At 40.0% G+C, this 16,131-nt stretch overlaps 1 protein-coding gene across 4 annotated transcripts in view; it reads left to right on the forward strand.

Moving 5' to 3' along the window:
* The window catches only part of nsd3 (nuclear receptor binding SET domain protein 3), a 109,238-nt gene that overhangs the window by 22,703 nt on the left and 70,404 nt on the right, over positions 1-16,131 (forward strand). For all 4 annotated transcript variants that reach the window (XM_059966420.1, XM_059966401.1, XM_059966430.1 and 1 more), the window contains exon 3: positions 14,789-14,945. In XM_059966420.1, coding sequence (XP_059822403.1) covers positions 14,789-14,945 — 157 coding nt within the window. The remainder of the gene's footprint in view (positions 1-14,788; positions 14,946-16,131) is intronic.

Below are 16,131 nucleotides of genomic sequence, written 5' to 3' on the forward strand. Positions count from 1 at the left end.
AGTACGGTTGATAATTTGTGATCCATATAAACTGCTTGAACATCTGTACTAAAGAAGTTGGCTTTTTGCTCTGTTTAATTGTGTCCAGTGAAAGGATCTAAACAGATATACACACACACACACACACACACACACACACACACACACACACACACACACACACACACACACACACAAAGATAATGAAGTGGGATGGGAGAGGTTGGTGTGGGAAAACACGTTAGAATTGTAGAATGAACTTACAAAGGAGCAACTGATGTTTTCTGAAAATTCGAATTGGGAATGAGTCATCATGAGCACAGTTGTCAGTGAGTTTGTAGTGACATTAAGGTTCTTTTCAAGAAGATTGACCTTTCCATTTCAAATGGGTCAATGAAGAGTGGCACTGTTTTGGTGATTGTGGACTTGACCCGAGGATTTAGTATATGCAGGATGTCTGTAGTTGGGACATCCTGTAGAGTCTGTAGGGTTCTTGGAAGTGGGTAGGTGTGCAGCTGGAGTTGGAGTCCAGAGTGCTTGTATATTTAATTTGTCAAGCTGAAACTAACATGCATTAGTTCATTGCAGCCTTTTATTTTAGATGTCATTTGCTTTAAAATGGTGCCTGTTTTTTTTCTAATTTGCAGGCAGTGCTTGCTACTCCCTATCCCTCATGAACAACAAAACCTTTATATTATTTTTCTTTTTTTTACTATCTTAGTAGTTGATATAATCAAAATCCATTTTGTTTTATTCTTCTCAGCCCAAGATGGCATAGCTTGATGGCAAACAGAAGAATGGCCTTTCAGACTAGATACTTAAAAAAACCTGATGAAACATGGCAATTCACTAATTAGTTCAGTAATGAAATACTCAGTTTATAAGACCATACACATGTCCTGTTTAATGTAACAGTGCATATTTGGAGCAGTAGCAATATATTTTATAACAGATCTTTGGGCTTTTGGGGTGTTCTGGTTAGGTGAAGATGTCAGGCTACTCGTAAACTGGCTGTGCATAATGAAATTTAAGAAAGACTTGTGTGAGACATTAAGTGAGCTGAACATAAAAGAATGGTCCCTGCAATATTAACCTCCTCTTGTTTTTCTCATTTTGTCATATTCTATGCTTATTCGTTTCATCATGTTTTCCTGCAAGTCATTTGCCCTTGTGTGGTCACTTGTCTGTCTGCTGCCCAGCCACTTGCACTCTTCCCTTTCTGTTCACCCCTCCCAAAAAGAGAGTTGATTACTCAGTGGAAATACTTTGTTGAAATTCCCACAGTTTACATCTGGAGGGACTCCATATAAATACTCTTACTACAGTTAATAAATAGGTCAAAGTTTGAGGATCCTATAGAAAGTGCCTGCCACCTGAATCCAAAAAAGGTTTTGTGCCACTGTCAGGGAATGCCAAGATGAGTACTCGGCCAAGATGATGAGTACTTGCTTAGAATCAGTGCTGTGCACAGCATCCATGAAAAGTTTTGAAAGAGCTTGGCTGTTCTCAAAATCAATATCCGATTTTTTTTTTAGGATGAGAAAGTAGGCACTTGGAAAATGCAAAGGATTTCATACTATGGTGCCTGAGTGAATGCCATTTTGTAATGAGAATGTAATCTGATTTGCAGATGATTGTTGTAGAAAAATATATACTATTAAATGGAGAAGCCAACCCTATGTTACTTAAAAATAGCATTGTGAAATCTTTTTTTTCTAAAGCTGGCTGTTAAGTATATTGCCAATTTAGATTGTGTGTGCCGGCTTCAGTAGTTGGACAAGTCACAGAAAGTTCCTTTAGCTTATCAATATGGCCGACCTCCAGAAAGACCTTGATAAAAGCTGACATGTTGGTCTTGTGAGCAGACCCTTGTCGCCTTGTTTACCTTCATAAATGTAATTAAAGTAATTGATCACTGTCTGGTATGGGGTGTTGCTACTGCACAAGATCGAAAAGAGCTACAGAAAGTGTAAAATTAGTCAGCTCCATCTTGGGTACTCGTCTCTGTAGTATCCAAGACATCTTCTAAGAGTGGTGCCTCAGAAAAGTGATGTCCATTATTAAGGATCCCCATCACCTAGGGCATGCCCTGTTCTTGTTGTTAGAATCGGGTAGGAGGTACAGAAGCCTGAAGAGACACACTCAGCGATTCAGAAATAGCTTCTTCCCCTGTGCCACACAAGGACATTGAACCCATGAACATTATCTCACTTTTTAAAAATGTATATTATTTATGTTTTTGCACAATTTTTAATCTAGTTAATATACATGTATATCTTAATTGATTTCCTGATTCTTTTCCTTTCAATATTATCGTTTATTGCATTGTCTGCTGCCGCTAAGTTAACAAATTTGATAATAAACCTGATTCTGGTTCTGACATGAATCACAAGCTCTATACATCCATGGAGAAAGAAACAGTCTGACCAGTTGAGCTGCATTTTTTATTTTTAAATTAAAATTAAAAGTATCCACAGTTAAGATAAATTTGAGATTGACAGCACAGTTACTCTTCCTGGTGTTCAGCCAATAGTTATTTTTCATTTCATTTTTCAATCTTTTTATTGATTTTCAAATAAAGAATATACAAATCAGAGGAGGAGTTTAGCAAACAGATTATATGAAATACATAAACAGCAATAATAAAAACAAAGTATATAATGTCAAAATCAAATAGGTAAAATATTACGCTGTTATATACAATGGTCAAAAAAACCCACTAACTAAACTGAAACAAAAAAAAGAGAAAGTAAAAAAGAAAGATTGGGCAGTCCAATTGGGGATAACATTTTTTTAAAAAGGAGAAAAAAAACATCCTTCCAGTCATCTCCGAACCTTCACGGATAAGGATTTTCCCCAAAGACAATAAAGAAAAATAAATAAATACAAATAAATTAAATCATGTGAAAGTATTGAATAAAGAGTCGCCAGACTTGTTCAAAATTAAAGGATGTATCAAATGTCTGGCTTCTAATTTTTCCCAAGCTTAGACATGACATAATGGAGGAGAGCCAATAGAAAACAGTAGGTGGGTTAGATTCTTTCCAGTGTAGCAAGATAGCTCTCCTAGCCAGTAAAGTTGAAAAAGCTATCACGCGTTGGGCGGAAGCAGACACCTTGCTTGCTTCCTCTAGAATAATCCTAAAAATTGCTGTAAGTGGATTAGGTTGAACATCCACATCTATAACTTCAGGTTATATTCCGAACACATCCCTCCAAAAATTGTTTAAACTTACATATGACCAAAACATATGAATAAGAGAAGCCACTTCTGCGTTACGTCTGTCACAAATAGGGCTTATATTAGGAAAAACATGCGCCAATTTATCTTTGGACATATGGGCCCCATGTACTATCTTAAACTGAATTAAGATATGATGTGCGCAGATAGATGAATTATTGACTAAATAATAAATTTTACTCCATTGATTATCTGAAAGTGAATGTTGAAGTTCTACTTCCCAGGTACGTTGAACCCTTTCATTAGGCAACATGCGAGCATTCACTAACTGTTTATAAGTGATAACTATTAATTATTTTTGAAAAGTTTTAAACTGAAAAATAGCATAAGCCAAATTTAAAGAGCAGGCTGAGGGGTAATTCGGTAAAAAAATCACAAAAAATTCCTAACCTGTAAATATCTGAAAAAATTGTATTAGAGATATCATATTTATCCATTAACTGTGAAAAAGACATTAAACAGTCTTGTAAAAACAAATCTAAAAAAGTTTTTATTCCCTTAATTTTCCATGTTAAAAAAGCCTTATCCAAAGTTGATGTTTTAAAAAAGAAATTAGAATAAATATTACTAGAAAGTAGAAAATCATTTAATTCAAAAAATCTACGAAATTGAAGCTAAGTTTTTAAAGTAGGGATTAGGGATTCTAATTCTATGCAGGGTATTAGGAGAGGGGATAAATTACATAAGGTTTCGTTATACGCGGACGATTTATTAGTTTACATTTCAAATCCTAGGAAATTATTTCTTTTATGTTATATATATTTATGGAATTTGGTATTTTTTCTGGATATAAACTTAATTTACATAAAAGTGAGTTGTTTTTATTTATAATTATTCTGATTATTATGATAAAATACCTTTTAATATTGCCAAAAACCATTTTATGGTATCAAAATTACTAAAAAAAATTTTAAGACCTATATAGGTATAATTTCTTCCTTTTAGTTGAATATACTCAACAGGCGCTTTCTAAATAATCACCTATGTCGATGTCATTGATAGGTCGAATAAATGCTATAAAAATGGTTACTCTACTGGAATTTTTATATATATTTCAAGCAGTTCCCTCTTTTGTTCCAAAAACATTTTTTGATAAAATAGATTCTCTGATTTTTGTCTTATGTTTGGAATAATAAGAGCTCTAGAGTGAATAAACTTTTATTGCAAAAATAAAAAAAAAGATGGAGGACTGGCTTTACCAAACTTTAGATTTTATTATTGGGCAGTTAATATTCGTTATATTAATTTTTGGATTTATGATATAGACAACCAACACAACCTTCATGGTTACAGTTGGAGGAAAATTCAGTAGTGGGGTTTTCGTTAGCTTCTTTATTAGGAGCTCCCCTTCCATTTTCGCTCTCCAGAATAAGTTCAAGTTATTTGTCATCTAACACCAGAATCAAGTTTGGGAGTTGGCTGTGCAGAAATAGATTTGTCTTTTTTTGCATTGCAGCAGCCACTAGATTGGCTATAAAGCCCTTTGGGAGAATTTGTGAGATATGGTTTTGAAAGATACTTTGGCAGGTCAAGTCTTCCTTCTCTGGCTAAACTCCCATTACAAAAACTGAAAAACAGTTAATGATAATGCTGACTTTATATCTTGTAGTGATGTAAACTATTTACTGAATGTTTGTTATGCTGGTCATATTTAGGCATTTATTTTGTAACCTGGCTGGTTAGAAATGTGCCTGCACTACCTTCAGTTGGTTCTCTTGATCAAGTTTGTCTTGGTCGTAGCACGAATTGCAATCTTTGATACATCACACCATTTATTTGCCTATCATTTTGCTTATTGGATTGTTCAGTCTTCAGACTGTGATCATTGCCTCTCATTCCACAAACCCTTTTTTCGGGTTGCTTTCTGTTGATTCTCAGTAATACATAGGAAAACACATTTGAAATATTTTGATCAATTATTTTGTAAATTTCTGCTCAGTAATGCCAGCATTCATACGAGAGTAAAGAAGCTAATGTATCACATTTCTTTGCACTAAGCTGCCATATAAGGTAATGCTACACATCTTTTGGTGATTTGGAAGCTGATGATGTAACCCAGCTTTCTGAGATGCTTTGTGGTGGCACATAGGCTGAGTGGAAATGAGAGATGTGGGTTGAAAAAGGTCTGGTGTGGAAAGAAACTGTGTTAAAGTATACAAAGCAAATCAACCAGTTTCAATGTGTTTCAGTATCTTTTTAAAGAAAGACAGTAGCGGGGGGAGAACAATTAAAATGCACAACTTGTGTTAATCTGGGTAATTCTATCTGTAATTTTATAACCTGTACACTATTTGGGTACATCTCCCAGCTTAGCAATTTTTTTGATTTCCTGTGCAGTATTTTCAGGTTTAGTCTCAGGTCTAAACTCTGATTATATGCAAAACTCTTGGCAGAAGGTGATGTTGAGCAAGTAAGTTTCTTTAATGTGGTTCGGATGCCGATAGGCATTCATGGAGTCTTGTATGAATTTTACAACTGAACTGGGAAGTTTATGAAAAAGGATCTAGTGCTTTCCCAGTGTCTGTGACAAATAAACTCTTCTTGGGCTATCAATTTTAACTGACATTTCATTGGCAAGCTATACCAGCTTCAGCCTTGGTTAAAATTGATACCTGTGCCCTGCTGGAACCCGAGAAGAGTTTACTTGAGAAGTTTATGCTTGGGACATTCCTCTTTTTACCATTGAACCCTTCCTTAGAAATGCACTTGTCTGTTTCACAGCCTAGGAGATTCCCACTGCCGGCAAAAGTAGAAATTTGACATTTGTAGAGATTTTCATTTAAGAAAGAAACCAAGTTTAATCCCAGAGACCAGTTTTATTATAGTTCACAAATGTAGTGCCACAACTGACAGTACTATAGTCCCCTCTAATTGTATCTCCCTTTGCTTTATTTTCTCTTATCCCACCCCACCTTTACTCTTCTCTCACCCCACCTTTACTCTTCTCTCACCCCACCTTTACTCTTCTCTCACCCCACCTTTACTCTTCTCTTCCACTACCATCTTTCACTAATATAGTTTCTTAACCCACTCCTTCAGTTTTTGACTCATCAAAATAAAATGTAGACCTAATGAAATATTAACTGGTGTAGCAGCTGTATGCAAATGAAGGTGGGGTTTTGGAATCTGTTGACAGAATCTGTTAATGGTAGGGCATGGACTTGGAAACACTTTTTACCAATTGAAATATGAAAAGTAGTACAATTAAATTACAAAATAAATGGGGCAAAAAAAGGAATAATGAATTAGTGTTGATAAGTTCAGGGACTGTTCAGAAATCTGGTGATGGAGAGGAAGAAGCTGTTCCTAAGTTGCTGAGTGTGGGTCTACAAGTTCCTCCCTGATGGTAGTATTGAGAAAAAGGCATGTGAGGTCCTTAATGGTGGATGCCACCTTCTTCCAACACTGCATTTTGAAGATCCTTTTGATCATGGGGAGAGTTGTAACTGTGATGGCTGAGTCGACAATCCTTTGCATTGGAGCCTCCATACCAGGCTGTGATGTAACCTGTCAGAATACTCTCCACTGTATATCTATAAAAATTTACAAGAGTTTACAAGAGTGTTCCCTCCTGACTTCTCCTTCCTGAAATCCACAGTCAATTTCTCGATCCTGCTGATGTTCAGTGTGAGGTGGTGATTGTTGTGAAACCACTTAACCAGCCCACTCCTTTAATGCCTCCTCATTATCATCTGAGATTTCACTAACAACAGTGATGTTGTTTGTCAATCTATAAGTGGCATTTGAGCTGTGCTTAACCACAGAAATCATGACTGGAGACAGGGTAGAACAGTGGCCTAGCACACATCCTTCAGGTGCCCCTGTGTTGATTATCAGTGAGGAGGTAATGTTATTACTGATCAGTACTCCCGATGAGGAAGTCAAGGATTCAGTTGATGAGGGAGATACAGAAGCCCAGGTTTGGAAGCTTGGTGATTAATACTGAGGGGATAAAGGTATTGAATGCTGAGCTGTAATCAATAAAGAGCAGCCTGGTGTGTATTTTGTTGTTTTATAGCTGTTCCAAAGTACAATGGGGAGCCAGTGAGATTGTGTGTGACAAAAACCTTTTGTGATGGTAGGTGAATTGCAGCCTGTCCAGGGTAGGGGTGGATTCTAGCCATAACCAAGCTCTTGTAGCACTTCATTACAGTAGATCAGAATCATATTTATTATCTCTCGACATATCTTGTGAAATTTGTTGTTTTGCAGCTGCATGACATTGCAAGACATACAAATCACAATAACTTACAAAATAAATAGTGCAAAAGATGAAATATAAGATAATGGACTCTTAAATTTGATAGCAGAGGGGAAGGCGCTGTTTTTAAAACATTGAGCATGGGTCTTCAGGCTCCTCCGCCTTCCTGATGGTAGTAACATGAAGAGGACATGTCCTGAATGATGAGGGTCTTTAATGATGAATGCTTCCTTCTTGAGGTGCTGCCTCCTCGAAAATGACCTTGATGGTAACCCTCACCCTAATGCTCATGATAGAACTGGCCATGTCTACAACCCTCTGACCTCTTACGATCCTGTGCATTGGTCTATGAATCAGGCAGTCAGAATACTCTCGTCATAAGCCTATAGAAATTTGTAAGAGTCTTTGCTGGCATACCAAATCTCTGCAAACTCTTAATGAAGTATAGACATTGGTGTGCCATCTTCATGATTGTATTTAGGTCAGGTTAGCTCCTCTGAGATGCTGCCCACCCTTTCCATCACTGAGCACTCAATGACAACTGGTATGTGCTCTTCTAACTTTCCTTTTCCGAAGTCCATGATCAATTCCTTGGTTTTGATAACACTGTGTGCAGAATCAGTTGAACTCTTTTAATTTTTTTTGGTGTCAGCACTTAACAAGACTTTTGTCAAGGTCCTGCATAGTAGACTGGTTGGGAAGATGAGATTATATGGGGATCTGGGTGAGCTAGACAATTGGAAACCAGATGACCTTGGTGGGGGTAGGGTTAAGAGTGGTTTTTCTTGATGGAAAGCATGAGACCAGTGTTGTGGTGCAGGCACTGGTGCTGTGTCCTCTGTTGTTTGTCATGGAAATAGTTAATGATTTGGATGAGAATTTAGGTGGTAGGATTAGTAACTTAGCAGGTGACTCCAGAATTGAATGTAATGGAAGTGGAAACACAGGTAAATAAGGTTCCAAGATGACACATGGGGCACTTGTCTTAATGGATTGGACATTAAGTACAAAAGTTGAGACATAATGATACAGTGTTAAGACGCTAGTAATATCACACACCACATGGATGTTGCTGGGAATGGAAGGGTTGAGTTATAAGGAGATAAAGGATAGGCTGGCACTTTTTTACTTGCAGTGAAAGAGCTAAAGTGATGATTACAGTGAGGTTTATAACATCATGAAGGGCATAGAAAAGGTAAATGGTGTCAGTCTTTATCCTAAGTGAGGTCAAGTCAAGTCAAATCAACTTTTATTGTCATTTTGACCATAACTGCTGGTACAGTGCATAGTATTAAAATGAGACAATGTTTTTCAGGACCATGGTTTACATGACACAGTACAAAAACTAGACTGAACTACGTAATAAAAAAAAAACACAGAGAAAGCTATGCTAGACTACAGACCTACACTGGACTACATAAAGTGCACAATAACAGTACCGGCATTACAATAAATAATAAACAGGACAGTAGGGCAAGGTGTCAGTCCAGGCTTCGGGTATTGAGGAGTCTGATAGCTTGGGGGAAGAAACTGTTGTGCAGTCTGGTCGTGAGAGCCCAAATACTTCAGAGCCTTTTCCCAGACGGCAGGAGGGAGAAGAGATTGTATGACGGGTGCACGGGTTCCTTCATAATGCTTTTTCCTTTGCGGATGCAGCGTGTAGTGTAAATGTCTGTGATGGCGGGAAGAGAGACCCTGATGATCTTCTCAGCTGACCTCACTATCCACTGCAGGGTCTTGCGATCTGAGATGGTACAATTTCCAAACCAGGCAGTGATGCAGTTGCTCAGGACACTCTCAATGCAACCCCTGTAGAATGCGATGAGGATGTGGGGTGGGAGATGGACTTTCCTCAGCCTTCGCAAAAAGTAGAGACGCTGCTGGGCTGTCTTTGCTATGGAGCTGGTGTTGAGGGACCAGGTGAGATTCTCTGTCAGGTGAACACCAAGAAACTTGGTGCTCTTTACGATCTCTACCGAGGAGCCGTCAATGTTCAGTGGGGAGTGGTTGCTCCATGCCCTCCTGAAGTCAACAACCACCTCTTTTGTTTTGTTTACATTAAGAGACAGGTTGTTGGCTCTGCACCAGTCCGTTAGCTGCTGCACCTCCTCTCTGTAAGCTGACTCGTCGTTCTTGCTGATGAGACCCACCACGGTCGTGTCATCGGCAAACTTGATATGGTTTGAGCTGTGTGTTGCAGCACAGTTGTGGGTCTGTAGAGTGAACAGCAGTGGACTGAGCACACAACCCTGAGGAGCCTCTGTGTTCAGTGTGATGGTGTTGGAGATGCTGCTCCTGATCCGGACTGACTGAGATCTCCCAGTCAGGAAGTCTAGTATCCAGTTGCAGAGGGAGTTGTTCAGGCCCAATAGGCTCAGCTTTCCAATCAGTATCTGAGGGATGATTGTGTTGAATGCTGAACTAAAGTCTAAGAATAGCATCCGAACGTATGTGTCTTTTTTGTCCAGGTGGGTTAGGGCCAGGTGGAGGGTGGTGGCAATGGTGTCATCTGTTGAGCGGTTGGGACGGTACGCAAACTGCAGGAGGTCCAGTGAGGGGTGTAGCAGGGTCTTGATATGCCTCATGACGAGCCTCTCGAAACAGTTCATGATGATGGATGTAAGTGCAACGGGATGGTAGTCATTTAGGCAGGACGCTGAAAACTTCTTTGGCACAGGGACGATGGTGGCGGCCTTGAAGCATGTTGTAATGGTGGCGCTGCTCAGGGAGATGTTGAAGATGTCAGTGATAACATCTGCTAGCTGGTCTGCACATCCTTTGAGCAGTCTACCAGGGATGTTGTCTGATCCAGCAGCCTTCCGTGGGTTGACCCTGCACAGGGTTCTTCTCACATCGGCCATGGAGAGACACAGCACCTGGTCATTCGCAGGAGGGGTGGACTTCCTCGCCGCCACGTCATTTTCCACCTCAAACCGGGCGTAGAAGTTATTCAGCGCATTTGGGAGGGAGGCATCACCTGCACAGTCAGGTGATGTTGTCTTGTAATTGGTGATGTCCTGGATGCCCTTCCACATGCGCCGCGTGTCACCGCTGTCCTGGAAGTAACTGTGGATTAGCTGGGCATATGCACGCTTTGCCCCTCTGATGGCTCGGGACAGTTTGGCCCTTGAGGTAGTCTGAAACCAAAAGTTTAAGGTGAGAAAGGAAAGCTAAGACCTGAGGGGCAAGTTTTTCCATACAATAGGTGGTGGCTGAGCTGCCAGAAGAAGTGACAGAGGTGGATACATTACAGTATGTAAATGTGTGGATAGGTTAATGGAAAGGTGTAGATGGTCATTGGACTTTCTCAGTAAGGCACCTTGTTCGGCAGGGATGTGATTTCTGTTTCTTTGAGTCACATGTGCTTCCAACCACAGTACAGAAAAGGTCATTAGTTACTACTAAAGGGGAAATTTTGTTGGGTTTTCTTTCTATGTACTATCTCTGGAAACTTGTCTTTGCAAAGTTTTCAAAAGAGCTTTCGAAGATTGCCATTTCCCTTCAATAATAAATATATTGCTGTGGATTCTGTTGAGGAGGATGACCTACTGGGGGAGCCACAGCATCTGGGTCTCTGGCACTGTGATTCATAAGGGAGGTGGGAAAAAGAGGACTGCAGTAATGATGGGGATTCCATTGTTAGAGGAGCAGATATGAGATTCTGTGGACATGACAGACTTGCAGATGGCATGTTGTCTCCCAGGTGCCAGGGTCAGGGATGTCTTGTATCGGGTCCACAGCATTCTAAAGGAGGAGGATGAGCAGCCAGAAGTCTTGGTATATATTGGTAACAATGACATAGGTAGGAAAAGGGAGGATGTCCTGAAGAGAGAATTCAGGGAGTTAGGTAGAAAGCTGAAAAGTGGGACTTCCTGGGTAGTAATCTCTGGATTGCTGCCTGTGTTACACACCAGTGAGGGTAAGAATAGGATGATTTGGCAGAAGAATGTGTGGCTGAGGATCTAGCGCAGGGGGCAGGCCTTCAGATTCTGGATCAATGGGATCAAGGTATGACTTGTACAAAAGGGCTGGGTTGCACTTGTACCCAAGGGGAACTAATAGCCTTGTAGGCAGGTTTGGTCGAACTTTTGGGGAGGGTTTGACTTAATTTGGCGAGGGATTGGGAATTGGAGTAATAGGGCTGAGGATGGTGCAGTTGGTATACAAGCAGGTGGTGTGAGACTGTCAAGCAGGACGGGCAAATAATAGGGTAACATTACAGTCAGTAGGATGAGTACAGTATAACATGGGGTTAAAATGGAAAAGGATGACAAATGCAGACTGAATACAGGACTGAAGGTGTATTTGAATGCATGCATTATACAGAATAAGATAGATGATCTTGCAGCATAGTTAGAAATTAGCAGGTATGACGTTGTGGATATCTGAGTCATGGCTAAGAGAAGTTGTATAGTTGGGAGCATAATATCCAAGGGAACACATTGTATCAAAGGGCAGGCAGGTAGGCAGAGGGGTTGGCATGGCTGTTGATTTAAAAAAAAATGAAATCAAATCCTTAGAAAGAATTGACCTTGATAGGAAGATGTAGAATCCTTGTGGGTAAAGTTAAGAAACTGCAAGGGCAAAAAGACCCTTATGAGAATAATATACAATCCTCCAAACCGTAGCCAGGACATGGGCTACAGATTACAACAGGAAACAGAAAAGGCATGTAAAAAGTGCAATGCCATGAGGGATTTCAATATGTAGATAGATGTAGGAAATTAAGAGATGTAATTTGTAGAATGCCTATGAGATAGCTTTTTAAAGCAGCTTGTGGTTGAGCCCATTTGGGAAAAGGCGATTCTGGATTGGGTGTTGTGTAATGATTAGGGAGCTTAAGGTAAAGGAACCTTTAGGAGACGATGATTGTAATATAATAGAATTCACCCTGCAATTTGAGATGGAGAATTTAAAGTCAGGTATTTCAATATTACAGTGGAGTAAAGGGAATTGCAGAGGCGTGAGAGTGGAACTGTTTGATTGGATGGGGGCACAGCAGCAATGACGACAGCAATGGCTGGAGTTTCTGGGAGCAATTCAGAAGGCACGGGATATTTCCATCTCATAGAAGTAGTATTGTCAAGGCAGTATGATACAAATGTGGCTGACGAGGGAAGTCAAAGCTAATGTAAAAGCAAAAGAGAGGGCATATAATAGCAAAATCTAGTTGGAGGTTAGAGGATTGGGAAGCTTTTAAAAATCAACAGAAGTCAACTAAAAAGCTAAAAGGAGGGCAAAGATGAATATGAAGGTAAGCTAGCCAGTAATATCAAAGAGGATTTAAAATGTTTTTTCAGATGCATAAAGAGAGTTAAGAGTAGATATAGGACTGCTAAAAAATGACGATGGAGAGGTAGTAATGGGGCTCAAGGAAATAGCGGACAAACTGAGTAAGTATCTTGTATCAGTCTTTACAGTATAAAACATTTGCAGTATGCTGGAAGTTCGAGAGTGTCGGGGCAGAAGTGTGCGCAGTTGCTATTACTAGCAAGAAGGTGCTTGGGAAGCTGAAAGGACTGAAGGTTGATAAATCCCCTGTACTAGATATACTGTTTCCTAAGTGGGAGAAAATTTGAAAATCCGAGCCGTCAAAGGACTTGGAAGTCCTAAAGGTTAACTTTCAGGTTTAGTTGGTGGTGAGGAATCCAATTGCAATGTTAGTATTCATTTTGAGAGGACTAGAATATAAAAGCAAGGATGTAATGCTAAGTCCTAATAAGGCACTGGTGAGGCCTCATTTGGTGCATTGAGAACAGTTATCTAGAAAGAATGTGCTGACATCGGAGAGGGTTCAGAGGAAGTTCACGAGAATGAGTCTGGGAATTAAATGATTGTTGTATGAGAAGCGTTTGAATCTAGGCCTTAGTTGTTAGAAGTTAGAAGAATGAAGCAAGATCTCATTGAAACCTACCTATCCCTCTGACCCTCAACACAGCTGCCCCTCAGGGCTGTGTCCTAAGCCACCCTCCTTTACTCTCTGTTTATCCATGACTGTCACCACCTACAGCTCCATCTAATAATTAAGTTTGCTGACGACACAACATTGATTGGCCTTATCTCAAATGATAATGAGGCAGCCTACAGAGAACTCATCACCTTGACACAGTCATGTCAAGGAAGTAATCTTGGTCCCTCGATGTCACAAAAACAAAGGAGCTGGTTGTGGGTTACAGGAGGAATGGAGACAGGCTAACCCCAATTAACATCAATGGATCTGGGGTTGAGAGGGTGAACAGCTTTAAGTTCCTCGGCATACACATCACTGAGGATCTCAGGTGGTCTGTACGTTCTGGCTGTGTGGTGACAAAAGCTCAACAGCACCTCTTTCACCTCAGACGGTTGAGGAAGTTTGGCACGTGTCTCCAAATCCTAAGGACTTTCTACAGGAGCACAATTGAGAGCATCCTGACTGGCTACATCATTGCTTGGTATGGGAACTGTACTTCCTCCTCAATCACAGGACTCTGCAGAGAGTGGCGTGGACAGCCCAGCGGATCTGTAGATATGAACTTCCCACTATTCAGGACATTTGCAGAGGCAGGTGGGTAAAAAGGGCCAGAAGGATCATTGTGGATCTGAGTCACACCAACCACAAACTGTTCCAGCTGCTACCATCTTGGAAACGGTACCGCAGCATAATAGCAGGACCAACAGGCTCCAGGACAGCTTCTTCCAACAGGCCGTCGGACTGATTAATTCGCGCTAATACAATTGTATTTCTATGCTATATTGACTGTCCTGTTGTGCATACTATTTATTACAAATTACTATACATTGCAGATTTAGACGGAAACGTAACATAAAGATTTTTACTCCTCGTGTATATGAAGGGTGTAAGAAATAAAGTCAATTCAATTCAATGTTGTTGATAGGCCTAAATAGAGTGAATGTGGAGAGAATGTTTCCTATAGAGGGGGAGTCTGGGACCAGAGGCACAGCCTGAGAGGGATTTCCATTTAGAATGGAAATAAGGAGGAATTCCTTTAGACAGAGGGTGGTGAATCTGTGGGATTTGTTGTCACAGGAGGCCATGGAGGCCAGGTCATTGGGTGTATTTAAGGCAGAGGTTGATAGGTTCTTGATTAGTCAGGGCATGAAAGATTATGGGAAGAAGGCAGAAGAATGGCGTTGAGGGAAAATGGATCAATCATGATGAAATGGTGGAGCAGACCCAATGGGCTGAATGGCCTGATTCTACTCCTGTGTCTTATGGTCTTTGTTTTGCTCTGGTCTTTGCTTCCTAATTTCTGGCCATGCAAAGCTTTTGAAAGCAAAGTATTTTAGCTTCCTGCCCTGTGCTTGTGCCAAAATAATCTGCTGTGATAACATCCTGTTTATTAAACTTGTCATCTTCTCTGTTTCAGGCCTATCAGTTACCAGACTCTGGAAATCAGTTGGTAGTTTCAACGTTTTACCAGGTTGGAGACTTGGTGTGGACTAAGGTTGGCACTTATCCCTGGTGGCCTTGTATGGTGTCCTGTGATCCGTTACTGCAGGTTCATACCAAGATCAACACAAGAGGTAACAAGAATAACTGGCATTATGAGGTTTCCCTTGAAGCAAAACTCTTCCTTTGAATTAACCAGCTATCGATAGAGTACTGTATTTCAGCTTTTGGTGTGGGACTAATTCAGCAATAAGCTTGTTGAGGGAATTTCTCTGGAAATTACCAACTATTGCTTTTGTTGGAATGAATTGCTGTCGGTTTACATGATGTCCAATGCTTAGCCTTGTTTTTAGCCTTTTATAACTGTTATTGTGAAACATAAGGCTTGCTGTAAATTATTGTGGTCACTATGTCATAAGTTACATTGGCAGTGCAGCAATAAATATAAACAGGAACACAAGTTCCCACACATTTTTAAGATCTCGGAGGCAGACATTTGCTTCACCCCGGAGGAGTCTGCAGATTCTCTTCCCTCACTGGAAGTTCTATTTGGTTTTTAAATGACTCCAGTGTTTTCTGTATTCATCTGAAACAATATGGAAATACATTTCATCTAGACCAGGGGTCAGCAACCTTTACCACTGAAAGAGCCACTTGGACCCGTTTCCCACAGAAAAGAAAACACTGGGAGCCGCAAAACCCGTTTGACATTTAAAATGAAATAACACTGCATACAACGTTTTTTTTTTGCCTTTATGCTATGTATAAACAAACTATAATGTGTTGCATTTATGAAATTGATGAACTCCTGCAGAGAAAACGAAATTACATTTCTGCATGCAACAAAAACATTTTGAACTCCGAAAAAAAGACGTTGGGTTGAAGGTTACTTTTAAGTAAAATACTCAATGTCTATTTGAGTCCTTCTTGTATTTATGAAAAACGCCAAACTTAAATTTGCCGCCAGCAGCAAACCAAAAATAACGTCAGCCAGCTGTCAACCTGAAAAATAAAAGGACTATTTCACTGAACAATGAAAACATATGAATATACGTAAAATAATAGGCAATTAAAATATTTATCATACTTGGTCAGGTTGACTCACACCTGACAATGCAGTCGTATTCAGTAGGGATGGATCGATGCTTAGGGGAGTGACCGGGAAGGATAATGTGTTTTTTTCCTCACTGAACTCACAGAAGCGTTTCCCAAACGATGTTTGCATTGCGATGATTGCAGAATGTAAATACTCCGAATTTATCATGTCGTGACCTTGTTTGAACTCTCTCAAATTGGGGCAGTGAGACAATGTGCCTTTCT

The sequence above is a fragment of the Hypanus sabinus genome, chromosome 1 (assembly GCF_030144855.1).
Source record: "Hypanus sabinus isolate sHypSab1 chromosome 1, sHypSab1.hap1, whole genome shotgun sequence".
NCBI lineage: Eukaryota > Metazoa > Chordata > Chondrichthyes > Myliobatiformes > Dasyatidae > Hypanus > Hypanus sabinus.